Below are 14,085 nucleotides of genomic sequence, written 5' to 3' on the forward strand. Positions count from 1 at the left end.
GAAGATTGAGTTGAACACCGCACTGACAACTGATGGCTGTTGCAAGGAATACGGGAATCTGTTTGAGCTTCTACGCTCGTGGCCCAGACTCAGATCCACAGTATGGAGCAGATCGATGTTGCGGAATCTAAATTACTTCTTGGCTGCATTTCAGCAGTATATAATCATTGGCCATAGCTCTGCGGTGTAGGTCGAGTTAGTGTGAGACGATATACGACCAGGCCTCAATCATCCATCTCAACATCATCGTCCGCATCGCTTGATGGATGAGCGTGACCATTGCGTTGTGGCTGGTCAGGTCGATCCACAATCGGCGAGGTAGCCATGGAAAGACTGATTCGCTGCTGAGCAGGTGACATTGGTTCAGACTCGGACATTCCGTGGTTGCCGTTCGTGTGAGCATGAGGATGACCCATCATGTGTGCGATCGAGCGTTGTTTTGAAGTTAGGGCTTCATCGCCCTCCTCAGCTTCATGGCCGTTTGTGCCGTTGGTAGTCGTGTCTTTGCCATCTTTGACTTTCTGGTCCTTTTCTTTGACCTGCTTGTAAGTTATAGTTCGAGGCACGACATCAGATAAGAACTGCAAGTTGTCCAGCTTCGATACAGCAGCTGCAATGTCCTTATATTGGATATTCTTGCGCGGCTTTGCTTCTGATTTTGCGACATTGAAAGCTTGTTCTGTCAGGTACCGCAAAAATTCTTCCTGTTCACAGAACACATCCTGGTTAGTACTTTCGAGCACAGAAAGGGCCAAGACCAGTTGTCCATATGAACTTACAGTCGCGACGGATATGGCAAAAGCAGCAGAGTTTGAGGCTTGACTAATGTCTTCGTCTTGTGCTATGATTTTCTTCACTCTCGCAACTTTCCACAGTCAGTCTGAGGCACATTTCCAGTAATGGCGACGCGTCATACGAGGTAGAGTGGAAGTCCCAGTGATCTCTTCTGGTCTGGGAATCGCGGTAGTCACGTACGGCATCGTCACTGTAGTTGTGAGCTGTACTAGGCTTCGCGTACTTCTCCTCGAAATTCTGGAGAAGGTCTTCAACCGACGAAGGAGTTGCTAGTCCAATATACGTGGTTTCCAAAAGTGGAATGGTTCACACACGACGGGGGTGTTCAGACTAAGACTAATTGGGATGAACCGGTCCACTGACATGGAATCGATGGTCCAGGGGCTCATCTTAGGCCCTTGAAGCCTATTTGTGGACGCCCAAAGCACTAACTGCGCCTATAACCTCGAACGACAAAGATTCGTGCCTCTGTATCTACGTTAGCCTGAATCTGTCGCATTCATATTGACTTGGTCAGATTGATCAAGAGGCCGTGTTGACACTCACTCTATTGTCCTTGCGGATGGCATGTACTGCGGCTCGAGTATGCTGATACAAATGTTATGAACCAACAAGGCTCTTCCTCATCTACCCGGCCTGTACCACGACCTTCCCTTTCACATCGACGATTGTCGAGGCGGTTTTCTACCCTTTCTGGCCTCGAGACTGGCAACAACAATAAAGCTCAAAGCCGTGAGGATGCTACCGTAACAGAAGAGCTCGCGCAGCTCAAGAAATATGAGGACTTTACAACTATAGATTGGGTACAGGATGCAGCCAGAGAGCAGATCAGAAGAAGGACAAGGAGGAAAGACGCTGCCTCTTTCTTTCAGCGCGATGGCACTTGGGGTTGGCGCCGAAAGGTATGGGAGTCTTACGATGCTGCACAGGCCTGGGTCGTGGTCACTCTCGTTGCAATTGTAATTGGCTTGATCGCCGCCGCCCTCAATATCATCACCGAATACCTCTCAGATCTGAAGATGGGATACTGTACAACTGCTTGGTACCTGAACGAAGGTTTCTGCTGTTACGGTGCTGAGAACGGTTGTGACGAGTGGAAGAGGTGGACGTCGTTTGGCTTTGCCAACTACCTCATCTACACCGGCATAGCTATCTGTCTAGCTGCAACTGCGTCCTTTCTGGTCAAAGGCTATGCTCCTTACGCTGCTGGATCTGGTATCTCCGAGATCAAATGCATCATAGGTGGCTTCGTTATGAAAGGCTTCCTCGGTTTCTGGACCTTGCTGATCAAGTCGATCTGCCTTCCACTGGCCATCGCGTCAGGGCTCTCCGTCGGAAAGGAGGGTCCAAGTGTACACTATGCCACCTGTGTGGGCAACGTCATTTCAAGATTCTTCGACAAGTACAAACAGAGTGCCTCGAAGACTCGTGAAATACTGACCGCTAGTTCCGGTACTGGTGTTGCGGTTGCCTTCGGCAGTCCGATCGGAGGTGTACTTTTCTCCTTGGAAGAAATGTCAAGCCACTTCCCTCTCAAGACTCTTTGGAGAAGCTACTTCTGCGCCTTGGTGGCTACAGCTGTTCTCGCAGCTATGAACCCCTTTCGCACAGGACAGCTAGTCATGTTCTCCGTGAAATATGACCGCGATTGGCACTTCTTTGAGGTCATCTTCTACATCGTACTTGGCATCTTCGGCGGGGTCTACGGTGCCGTGATGATCAAAGGTCACCTCGCGGTACAGTCGTTCAGGAAGAAATACCTTGCCAAGTATGCGATACCTGAAGCTATGGTTCTTGCAGGTGTCACAGCACTGCTTTGCTATCCAAACATGTTCTTACGAGTTGACATGACTGAGATGATGGAGATGCTTTTCCGAGAATGTGAGGGCGACTACGATTACCATGGTTTGTGCGAGGCAGAGAATCGTTGGTCCAATGTGCTCTCCTTGCTTACCGCAACTGTCTTGCGTTCATGCTTGGTGGCACTCTCTTACGGCGCCAAAGTCCCTGCTGGTATCTTTGTTCCTTCCATGGCAATTGGCGCATCGTTCGGTCGTATGATTGGTATTCTGGTCGAATGGCTGCATTCTTCGTTTCCCAACTCTAACTTTTTCTCGGCTTGTGAGCCAGATGTTCCATGCATTACGCCAGGTACCTACGCTTTCCTCGGCGCTGGAGCTGCATTGAGTGGAATTATGCACCTTACCATCTCCGTCACTGTTATCATGTTTGAGCTCACTGGAGCTCTGACATACATTCTCCCTTCCATGATTGTTATTGGCGTCACGAAAGCGGTTGGTGACAGACTCAGCAAAGCTGGTATCGCAGATGTGATGATTCAATTCAATGGCTATCCATTTCTTGACAACAAAGAGGAACACAACTTTGGTGTACCTGCATCCCAGGTCATGACCAGCAGTACGACTTCGTTGCCTGCTTCCGGTCTGGAGGTAAAAGCTGCACAGAAGTTGCTCGACGACACCAATTATTCAGGGTTTCCGATTGTCGAAGACGTTGAGTCCAAAATTCTTGTTGGCTATATCGGACGTGCAGAGCTACAGTACGCACTAGACAAAGCGCGAAAGCAAGGCATGTTGGCACCTGATTCCAAGTGCTCGTTTGTGCGATCGTCGGTCGACGACACGGAATCACCTGTATCGGCTCGCGATCGAACCGCATTTAATGGTATAGCACGACAGAATATTGATCTCACCTCTTACGTGGACAACGCACCTATCACTGTGCACCCACGACTGCCCCTCGAGACGACTATGGAGCTCTTTATGAAGATGGGCCCACGCATCATCCTTGTAGAGCATCATGGAAGACTGGAAGGGCTAATTACTGTGAAAGATTGTCTTAGATATCAAGTCCGAGTCGAGGCTCTCGAACATGGTGGCCACAATGCTACTTCTCCTTCAGTGGCTTCAACAGAGCAAAGGCAAGAAGTCATCTGGAATACTCTGCGAGGTATCGGGCAGTGGTTTGCTGATGGACTGAACAACCTGTCGCGAGGACGGCTCAAGTTATCACCTCAAAGCACGAGCGCCACGAACAGTGTATGGTCCAGGTTACCCAATAGTGAACCTGATCCTGTACACGATTACGAATACGAGAACGAGATACTTGGTGGCACTGAAGAGCTCGTACCCCACGAAAACAGAGATGGTGTTGAGATGGATGTTAGATAGTTGAGATGAGCATGATCAGTAAATAACGCTCCATAGAGACGTGAATTTCCGTGGATTTCAGTCACTGACCTGTGATTACTTTACGACGTTCTTCATCGATTACTCTTAACAGATCAAATCTGACTAAGAAGCTCGTCTAAAAAGCTGCAGCACGCTTGTGTTGTGCCTGAAAGTAGCACTGCTTGTGTAGCAAATCAAGCGCTGCTTATGTAATGGTTCTAGATCTTCCTGCATGACGCCAGTATCGTAATTTAAGTTTGATGGTCACGCCTTCATCTCTGCCCCAGCTTTTGCCTCCACATCCAGAGCGGATATATACACACTCGTCTGTGTTGTGTCAACAGCCCCTATACCGAAGTATCAATTCATCATGACGGATTGGGCGGCTCCAAATCTACCAACTACGAAGCCAAATAAACCATTCGGGAAGGATCGCTTGACGCCCGCTAACTTCTCGCCTCGGCTGAGCCATGAACTTGCAAGGATAGACGATGATATTCCATTCAGGCCCAAAGCGCGGTATCTGCATCACACATGGGCGCAAACATTCTTTTCGCGACCAGAGTACTACTTTCAGCCAGAGAGTGTTGCAGAGCTCCAGAAAATCGCCACGTTAGCTCGAAGATGTCACAAGCGCGTGTGTGTTACCGGCTTTGGGCATTCGCCATCAACATTGACATTGACTTCATCGTGGCTGGTCAATCTTGACAACATCTCGAACATACTCGAATGGGACGTTGATGGTAAGAAGGGTCTGGTGCGCTTCGAAGCTGGAATATCTTTGCACAATCTGAACCAGCAACTGGCCGCCAAAGGCCTCACACTCCCCAACCTTGGCAGTATCGATGTACAATCTCTGGCTGGCTCTATCAGTACTGGCACACATGGTTCATCACTATCTCACGGCCTTCTGTCGCAAAGCGTAACTTCCATGACAATCCTTCTATCCAACGCACAACTAGTCACTTGCTCTCCTGAGAAAAACGTCGACCTCTTCCGCGCCGCCCTCCTCTCACTCGGTGCCCTCGGCATAATCGTCGAAATGACCTACCAAACAGTCCCAGACTTCAATATCCACTGGTCCCAACGCCTAGTCCCCCTCGACGACATCCTCTCCAACTGGTCCGAATCATTCTGGAAGCAAAGAGAATTCACTCGCGTCTGGTGGCTCCCCTACCTCAAGCGCGCCGTCATCTGGTCCGCCAACAAAACCGACGAACCCCCCAAACCACCAAACAAGACCTTCTACGGCGGTGCCTTCGGCTACTACCTCTACCACAACCTCCTCGCTCTCTCAAACTACATTCCCAGCATCCTCCCCTTCGTCGAGTGGCTCATCTTCGGCATGCAATACGGCTTCAAGCCCGACACCTACACCATGACAGCCATCGAGCCCGCCCGCTCCGGTCTCCTAATGGACTGCCTCTACAGCCAATGGGTCAACGAATGGGCCCTCCCTCTCCCCAAGGGCCCCGAAGCGATCTCCCGCCTCAGCGCCTGGATCAACGGCGCACCCAAATCCGAACACAACATCCCCTTCTCCAACAAAAACCTCTACGTCCACTGCCCCGTCGAAGTCCGCGTCAGCGACACCACAACCGACAACCAACACAGTAAAGTCCACCCCTTCCTCGACCCGACCTGGCACGAAGGCCCAACCCTCTACCTCAACGCAACCCTCTACCGCCCCTACGGCAGAGACCCCCCATGCCGCGACCGCTACTACGAAGCCTTCGAATACCTCATGCGCGAACTCGGTGGCCGCCCACACTGGGCCAAGAACTTCCTATACACAGACCGTGAACACATCTCCACAATGTACGCCGACGACATGCAAAAGTTTCTCGCGGTACGCAACGAAGGTGATCCTGACGGCATGTTCCTTGGACAATGGCATCTGAACAACCTCCCCATCGAGAGCAACAACCAAGACGAAAACAGCAACAACAAACAATCCTCCGTTGAAGAAGAAATCAGCCGTAAACCAATGGGTCTCGGCTGGGGCGACGGTGTGCTCTGGGAAGGTGCGGTGAGAGACTTTTCGCCATTGGACAGAGATGCAGCTAGGGATGCGGGTGTCAGTTTCTCGAATGATGATGGTGGAAACACGCCTACTGCGATGAGTATGACGAGTCGGACGAGTGACGAGAGTTTTGATATGTTGGCCAAGGGGGAGGCGAGTTTCTATCGAGGTTGAGATGGGGGGTTGGAAAGTGGAAATGAGAGGTGGGAGATGAGGTAGTGATCTACTATGCAGATAGGTTGTTGGAATATGACTTGACGCATTTGGCACATTTGATGGACATTGACAAGTTGAGCATGTTGTTAGTCAGATGTTTGCAAACTTGAAACATCAGAATGACCCTTTTACATACTAATGTATGCATTCGCGAGATCTATCACATCTTGCGCTCTTCTTAATCATGGGACATTGAAAAGTCAATGTAATAGTATCCACAATTTCGTTCTGGTGTGATTAACGTCCACATGCATTATTCATAGGACCATCAAAAGCTCAAGGCTCATCAATTCAGTCTCCAATGAAGCCAATTTCAATGCTCTTTGCTCCCCAAGCTCCATACACGAGAACACACACAAGCATAAGGCAAGTATGAGAGTCATATCGTCGTTCGTCAAAGCCGTCAGCCAGTTGTTGTACAAGACCAAAAAGGTCCAATGGCAGTTCGTGAAAGTTAGAGATAGAAGTAGTCGTTCGTCCTTTGGAGATCGATAGGTGAAGTTGTAGGCAGATAAAAGAACTTTTCACAAGACAATCGCCGCCCAAGACCCAACTATGTCGCTAATTCTCAATGCAATCCCAGCAGCTAACGCCCAGTGCTCGACGATCACGAAGACATAAATCACTGCTGGATGAGTTAGCGAAGCCTAGAGTAAATCGGAGGGTTACTAACCTTCATGGGAGGGTAGCCTTGAAAGCCACCGAATCCTCCATTTGGTGGCATACCCATTGGGTAGACAGGAGGTGGAGGAGCAGGTCTGTAAGGAGTACCTGCAGGACCAGAGTTGTTCTGGGATCGGCCCCAGCTAAGCCGGACACGAGAGTTGCCGATGGGATAGCCTTGCATCTGATTGATGGCCATCTCAGCAGCATGGCGTTGCACGAATTGTACGAAACCGCAACCCTTTCCTGGTGGAATCTTGACATATGTTATCTCGCCAAATCCCTGGAAGAAGGATCGTAGTTCATCTTCGGTGACGTAGCCGGACAGACCACCAACGAAGACAGTGGTGTTGTTAGGATCAGTGAACTGGTTCATGGGCTGAGGACCGCCATAGGCACCACCCATTGGCGGATAGCCCATATTTGGCTGCTGCTGAGGAGGGTAGCCCATGTTCTGGTTGTGGCCACCACCTGGCATGTTCATAGGAGGACCCATGTTGGAAGGACCACCTTTGTTCTTCGGGGTGGCAGTAGAGATGCGCATAGGTCGGTTGCCGCAGTAGACACCCTGCATTTCGCTGAGAGCACGTTGCTGATCTGATTCGTCAGAGAAGCGGACAAATCCATAGCCTCGCGACATGCCAGAAAGGGGGTCTGTCATGATCTTGGCGGACTTGCATGATGGGAATCGGCTCTGGAACAGAGATACTAGGACATATTCGTTGACCTCAGGGCCCAGATCGCCGACGAAAATGCTGTACTCAGGGCCGCGGTCATCTCTTCGATCAGCAAGTCCACCACCAGAAGCCCAATTTAGCTTGAATGGTCGCTGAGAGTTTGGCATCTGTTGCCCGTTAAGATTCAGAGCCTTGGCAGCAGCGCCAGGAGAAGAGAAATCAACGAAGCAATATCCAGCATTACTACTTCGTCAAGATTAGCACTTGGAACCGGCCAGTGGGTTAGACACGTACCCAGAGAATTTGTCTCGAATCATCTTAACAGAAACTTGTTCGCCCATCTGGAACCAAAGATTGCGGATGAAGTTCTCGTCGACCCATGGCTCAAGCTCACCCATCCTGTACCACATCAGCGGTGTTCATGGGGAACGCGCATGTTGTACTTACCATAGTGTGGTCTTTCCTTCCTGACTGGCACCTGGCGAAGCCATACCTTGACCATCCTGACCAGCAAACTGCATCTGAGGAGCACCAGATTGGTCGGTGGGTTGACCAGGAGCACCACCATTTTGAGAAGGTGGTTGTCCAGGTGCACCCTCTGGCTGCCCAGCAGGAAATTGACCGTAACCTTCGAGAGACATTGCTGACTGGACGTGTTAAGCAGAAGATTGAATTGAAAGACTGCGCCAAAGTCAGCTCGAACTGCGTGATAGCTAGATTTTTTTGGTGGAAGAATGCGATAGAAAAAGTGTGAACTGTTTACTGTGACTGAAGGCGCACCTTCACTAGTGACAGAACAACACTCGTGTCACGGGGAAACGTACCGGAGCTCGTTTGTTATGACTCTTGATGTTTGCAGTCTTGAAAACGAATCGTTCTTATTCCAAGCTGCAAGCTGTCCAATACAGGTTCCGAACTATCGTGAAGCGACAATATCGGAAATGAGGGATCGGCAAAAAAGATATCGGTGGAAGAAGAATCGAAGGTCGATCGCTCTGTAGGACAGTCGAGTTAGTAAATGTTGCGAGAGGTAGTGAAAGTCTCGAGTGAAGGTAGCAGCCGACAACATTTGCGAGATGCGCACGAACACAGATGTCACCTGTCGACCACGTGTCTGAAGTCTGTAACGTGAAGAAGGCGCAGCTGACTGTTGAGAGGTGTCGTGTGCGCGAAAGTCGTGAAGAACAATCGAGTTCGAGTCGCATTGCAGCTTCAGGTTGCGATGAGAGTTGCGCTAGTGGTTGCGATGTCTGCTGCAGCACCACATCTTCTCGAGGCTTGGGGACCGTGCGCAAAAGAGTGCTAAAGACTCACCAGGAAGACAAGATCAATCACAGTAGATACTCGATAGCAGTTGAAAGCGCAGAGGCTGAACCCGAGGAAGCAATTCTCTCAAACTCCGATGCTCAAGAACCACAGGCAAGGGATTGACGGGATAGATAATAGTCAATGCAGCATACAGCGCAAGCTTAAATCCACAAAGACCCGAAAAGACGAGAAACGAGCAAGATGAATAAGTGGAAAGTTGAGTGGAAGGACAATTGGAGGGGAGGAAAAAGAAGACGATTTTGAGAGATGATGGAAAGCCGCTGTATAAGCGTTTCCGACTCAATGTCTGGAAAGTGGGATACCTCGAATTAGTGCGGTGCCTGCCTTTTCCACAAAGCCTAATGAATGAGCAAGCTTCGAGTTTTGGTTAGGCACACCCATCTAGCACACAAATAACATGCTCGGAGCAACTTATAACGAGACTGAAAGTCCTTGCATCGAGCTGTGCGTCGTTCTTCAGGACTGGTTCGCATGCGCATAAGTGTGTCAGAGCTATAAAGCTAGGCGCCATACTCGTATGTGGTCCTTCTCGTCGTCCACATGCAGCACTATCCAAACGCTAGTGATCACATCATTTATGCTCACGGCCACCTTTCGCGGCTGAACTGAACTTGGACCGAATCAGACGTCGTTCCGTATATTGAAGATTGCCAGGTCGCGTATGCCTTCTGCCTTTCCGCGCCCTTTGCAGTCATTTTGTGTTCTTGCTCGTTAGGAACTGTCGCGGATTCTGTCAATCGCGCTTCTCTGTTTGCAGGCAACGTGTTACTAGTAGTGCTGCCTCACAATATTTCCGGTTATGTTCGGCTTCGGATGCAAGGATATCTATATCCCCTTGGCTTCGACTCCAATTGCTGACTAAGATTGCTCTATTCGAGAGACTCATATCCTAACCGGACGCGTCTGAGCGGGCAGAACAATTACAGCAACAACTTAAGTGACAATCATGAACCAGTTCGGGCCTCATCAGGCAGCAGCACCAGACAACACCAGCTACGAATGCAGACACCAACCAAAAGTTGGATTATGCTTGCTATAAACTGCCGCAATGCATGCTCTGTGCTACGACAAGCAAAGGTTGAGCTAATGATTCGACTAGGTGAATTTGACTATCAGCTCAAACGAGCAGACGTCGCACTGTCAGTTGCAATGCTGTACAGCTGAAGACCTTGCCTCCGAGCCTGAAGCCTGTTCGCAAGCACCCTGTCTTTCCTCAGCTTAGACTTGTTCCAAACTTCTCTTCTTTATCCACGGTCCTTTCTGCTCATACATCTTCAGTTCCTTACCCATCGTATTCTGCTTCGTCTGCATCATCTTGCAGGTCCTGCGCATAGACTTCGTTTCTAGGCTCAGGTTCAGGGAGGGTGCCTTCTGCGGGCTGCCATGCGGTTTCACGTCCTAGGTAGACAGTATCAATGCTGCAATGTGATTAGAACGTGACTAGCATGTGGTGGCGTGGAATACTTACTACCTCCCGTTCTTGGCACCTACCTTCTTCAATACACCTTCCTCCTCAAACCCAACTCCTTCGAGCCACGACTTGAGCCATTTGCCGTAGTCGTCCTCGGTAGTCTTGACATATGCAGACTTCCTATATCTGGGTCGCTCAATGCTGAGAACTCCTGCTTTCGGCAAGTGCCACTTTCGCAATACGAAGAACACCTTGTGAACATCGCGCTGACCTCCAGGACCATAAAGATGTCGTATGGTGTTGTCGCAATGGAAGGTGCAACGTGTGGTAAGTCTATGGCCTCGATCGCAAATCTGCAACATCTTGTCGAGCAGGCACTTCCCAACACCCATCTTTCTGTAATCTGGATCGATGTATATTTCAAGTTCTGCCGAGATGTGCTCGACGTAGTCTGCGGCTGTCATGTCCTGCGCACAACAAAATCCTGCCAACTTTTCAATACGGGTCAACGTTGTGTGTCTCTGGTGCGTCACCGGGAGATTCATGCGTCGTGATATCTCCTCGTCGTCCATGACTTGACGATATCGTGCACCTTTCTGGCTCCTCTTAGCTGCGACAATAAATGGAAGGTGCGCCTCAGATACGAAATTGATGCGACCTGTCATATCCGGTTCTGAAATTTCTCTTGTCTCAGCCGGTGCAGCGCCATTGCCTATGTGCCAGTTGTAGATTCGCACTAGTTCTGGTAGATCAGCTTTCGTGGCTGGCCTCAAGTAAATGTTCAACGTAGGTTCGAAAAGTTCTTCTTGGACAAGCGGCAGCATATCCTCGAGCCTCTCGGTCTCTGCCTCAAGTTTCACACCATTGTCTATTGAAGCATTGCGGGCGTTTGTCAAATGTGCCAACCAGTTGTCAATCAAGTCCTGACTTCTCTCTTTCCCATATTCTGCGTTGTTAGCGTCAGATAGATCAAGCTTTCCCCAGTCCTTGAAGTCATCGACCTGAATTGGCTGGGAGTACTTCACGACTTCTTCGGGTTGGTCCACATATCCATACGTGACTGCGTTCTTAAGTCCGATTGTTGTATTCTGCCTGACCATAGAGATACCATCAGCGACGTTGTCAATGTCTTCCAATACATGTGCAGGAACGACCATATACGCAACCCCGTTGCTCCACGAATGGGCCTTGCTGCTACTTTTGGAAACTGAAGACAACCACCTCTTGAAAGCAGCCTTGAAAGTCGGGTTGTTGTTATTATACCGAGGTCTATCACCCCAGTCAGCAGGAGCTGGGACAAAATGGCCTTCCCAGTCGAAGAGTTCTGCCTCTTGCTCAGCTTTATGCTGATTGAGCAATTTCCCAAAAGTCCGATCAGAGACGTTACTAGCTCGTGTGGCATCGCTAGGAGCAACAGCTGAGCTCCAAGCGTTACTGTCGACCTCCTGCTTTTCATCCCTGAGCTCTTCTTTGGTGGCCCACTTAGACCGTGACTGCACAGGGTCCGGACGAGCCGAGACTACGCCAGGCGTCTCGGTGAGGTGCGTGCTTGCAGCCTGGGCCACATGGGACATATTTCGTAAAGTTTTATGTGTAGCGTACTGTTCTCCTCGATCGGGATTGGTAACAGGAGACTCTTCTGCCCAAGGACGACGGGAGGCAGCAGGTTGCTCTGGATTTACTATCTTGCGAGCATGGTCAAGGTCTTTCAATGAGGTGGTATCGTGCTGATCTTTTGACCTATGTTTCTTGGCCTCGACTCTCCTGGAGATTTTCTGCATTGAGCTTGTCTGAAGAGACTTTAATCGTGCAGCCACATCTTCCGATCTCTGTATCGGCGACATATTGGAGACACTGGCTTGAGAGGGCGCACAGCTTTGTGGTTGCTGATCTTTAGGTTCCTGAATGCGGCACTTACTTGACCTTGCTGGCGCACCAAGATTCGTGTCTCTCTTGTTATCGGGCTGTGCTGTTGTTAAGGTGCTCTCGGTCCTTTCATGTGACAACAAAGGTCTTGTTCCATCATGTAGGTCATCCGGTTTCCTGGCACTATCATCTTGAGCCAAGGGCTGTGCTTCCGTGCTAGTCTTAGTCGATGTTCTATGAGTCTCAACGTGTGAGGTATCGGACGATGCCGGCAATCGTGGAGCTGTACTTTCGACTTTCGTAGTGTGGCTGGCTTGCTGTTGCACGATATTGATCGCTGGAACTGGTGCTATAGCTTCGTCAGTCGCCGTGCGAGGTTTACCATTAACCACCACTTTCTGCTTGCAAGCGGTAGATGCAACGGACTTGTGCTGCTTCCGTGATGAAGGACTGCCATATGCCGTGGGGTCAAACGCCATGTTTAGAGCTCTCAGACCGTTGAATATTGCGAGGAGCGTCGACTGTTTTTGTGGGTAGGTTGTGTCGTGGCGTGACGCAGCGTCGGAGCAGGAGTGAAAGTCTTAGGAAATCAACAACTTACTATCAATGCATTCCCAACCCGGAAGGAGGGCCAATACTGAGTGAAAGACTTGCGAAGTTCACCCAACCCACCTCTGAATTATGTTTGCGCGTGCAGACACAGAATTTTGAATGTGACAACTACTTGCAGTCTTCGACATCTGCACGGTCATGCCGTGTTATAATGCTGATTCTATATCGGTGGTTACTGGAGCTCACGTAGCTCAAGATCGAGATCACAACTCAGTTCGGACGAGCCAAATCAGGCTCGGATCGAACACATCGATTTTGTACCTCATTGGCCACGGCCGTTGAGGGTGAATGCACGCAATGAGAAATAGGTCGAAATGGTATTTTTATGGAATCACGATCGAGGGAGTGAATAAAAGTGGGTACATTGCCGCCATTTAACACTGGTCGTACCCTTCAGTACGGCAAGTACCTTTACTAGATTTGGCGGGCATCGATCGCTTCAAGTTGTGCGATTATAACCTTCACTTCTCGTCCTCTATCCTCAGATCATATATGTAAGTACCAGGCAATTCTGTTCTCTTATGCGCCTATCAGCTACTATACAAGCTGCTCGGTAAGATACAGACTTCATCATGCTCTCAGTGCTACGCAAAGCGCGTCTGAAGGACAAGGAGATGCGAGTATTGATGCTGTTAGCTGAATTGCCCATCATTCATTCGGAAAACTAAAAGAACAGAGGTCTCGATAACGCTGGTAAAACCACGATAGTCAAGAAAATAATGAACGAAGACGTGAATACTGTGAGCCCGACGTTAGGCTTTATCATCAAGACTATCGACTTTCAGGGGTATGGACATTATCAAGCGGTGAGTCAGAATTGACGGAGGCAGGTATAAACTCAACATTTGGGATGTGGGAGGACAGAAGACGATTCGGTCTTACTGGCGGAACTACTTCGAGAAGACGGACGCACTGATATGGGTAGTCGATTCGACTGACCGCCTTCGTGTCGGCGAATGCAGGGCTGAGCTCAAGGAGTTACTGCGAGAGGAGGTAAGTAGACTTATCTTTTCTTCAGCTGTTCTGACCATGCGACTACAGAGATTATCCGGTGCCAGTCTGCTGATCTTTCTCAACAAGACGGATGTGGCTGGTTGTATGAACGAGATAGAAGTACAACAGAAACTCGATCTCGATAGTATCGCTACACACAAATGGATTATCCTCGAGTGTAGTGCTATGACAGGACGAAACCTCGAGGCAGGTCTGGCGTGGGTCATCCAAGACGCGCGAGATCGCTTGTTCTTATATTGATATCACTACTATACCATATATTCGGGCCACGCTCTTTGATTGGGTCTT

At 49.6% G+C, this 14,085-nt stretch overlaps 6 protein-coding genes across 6 annotated transcripts; 3 read left to right on the forward strand and 3 right to left on the reverse strand.

Moving 5' to 3' along the window:
* Window positions 1-224: 224 nt before the first annotated feature.
* LTR64_003684 (uncharacterized protein) lies at window positions 225-980 on the reverse strand (the record flags this gene model as incomplete). The annotated part of the gene is made up of 3 exons (XM_064898036.1): window positions 225-704; window positions 780-865; window positions 917-980. The coding sequence occupies 3 exons, from the start codon at window positions 978-980 to the stop codon at window positions 225-227; spliced, it is 630 nt and encodes a 209-aa protein (XP_064756986.1).
* A 417-nt stretch (window positions 981-1,397) lies between these two features.
* GEF1 (glycerol ethanol, ferric requiring protein) lies at window positions 1,398-3,986 on the forward strand (the record flags this gene model as incomplete). The annotated part of the gene is made up of 1 exon (XM_064898037.1): window positions 1,398-3,986. One exon carries the CDS (start codon window positions 1,398-1,400, stop codon window positions 3,984-3,986), a length of 2,589 nt encoding a protein of 862 aa, XP_064756987.1.
* Window positions 3,987-4,356: 370 nt separating this feature from the next.
* ALO1 (D-arabinono-1,4-lactone oxidase) lies at window positions 4,357-6,183 on the forward strand (the record flags this gene model as incomplete). Its single annotated transcript, XM_064898038.1, has 1 exon — window positions 4,357-6,183. The coding sequence occupies one exon, from the start codon at window positions 4,357-4,359 to the stop codon at window positions 6,181-6,183; it is 1,827 nt and encodes a 608-aa protein (XP_064756988.1).
* A 679-nt stretch (window positions 6,184-6,862) lies between these two features.
* Window positions 6,863-8,206, reverse strand: LTR64_003687 (uncharacterized protein; the record flags this gene model as incomplete). The annotated part of the gene is made up of 3 exons (XM_064898039.1): window positions 6,863-7,811; window positions 7,860-7,964; window positions 8,013-8,206. The coding sequence occupies 3 exons, from the start codon at window positions 8,204-8,206 to the stop codon at window positions 6,863-6,865; spliced, it is 1,248 nt and encodes a 415-aa protein (XP_064756989.1).
* Window positions 8,207-10,176: 1,970 nt separating this feature from the next.
* Window positions 10,177-12,650, reverse strand: LTR64_003688 (uncharacterized protein; the record flags this gene model as incomplete). Its single annotated transcript, XM_064898040.1, has 2 exons — window positions 10,177-10,312; window positions 10,363-12,650. The coding sequence occupies 2 exons, from the start codon at window positions 12,648-12,650 to the stop codon at window positions 10,177-10,179; spliced, it is 2,424 nt and encodes an 807-aa protein (XP_064756990.1).
* An 852-nt stretch (window positions 12,651-13,502) lies between these two features.
* LTR64_003689 (uncharacterized protein) lies at window positions 13,503-14,037 on the forward strand (the record flags this gene model as incomplete). The annotated part of the gene is made up of 3 exons (XM_064898041.1): window positions 13,503-13,570; window positions 13,614-13,776; window positions 13,825-14,037. The coding sequence occupies 3 exons, from the start codon at window positions 13,503-13,505 to the stop codon at window positions 14,035-14,037; spliced, it is 444 nt and encodes a 147-aa protein (XP_064756991.1).
* Between the last annotated feature and the right edge of the window lie 48 nt (window positions 14,038-14,085).

Source organism: Lithohypha guttulata (genome assembly GCF_036872675.1).
Source record: "Lithohypha guttulata strain CCFEE 5908 chromosome Unknown scaffold_2, whole genome shotgun sequence".
Lineage (NCBI taxonomy): Eukaryota > Fungi > Ascomycota > Eurotiomycetes > Chaetothyriales > Trichomeriaceae > Lithohypha > Lithohypha guttulata.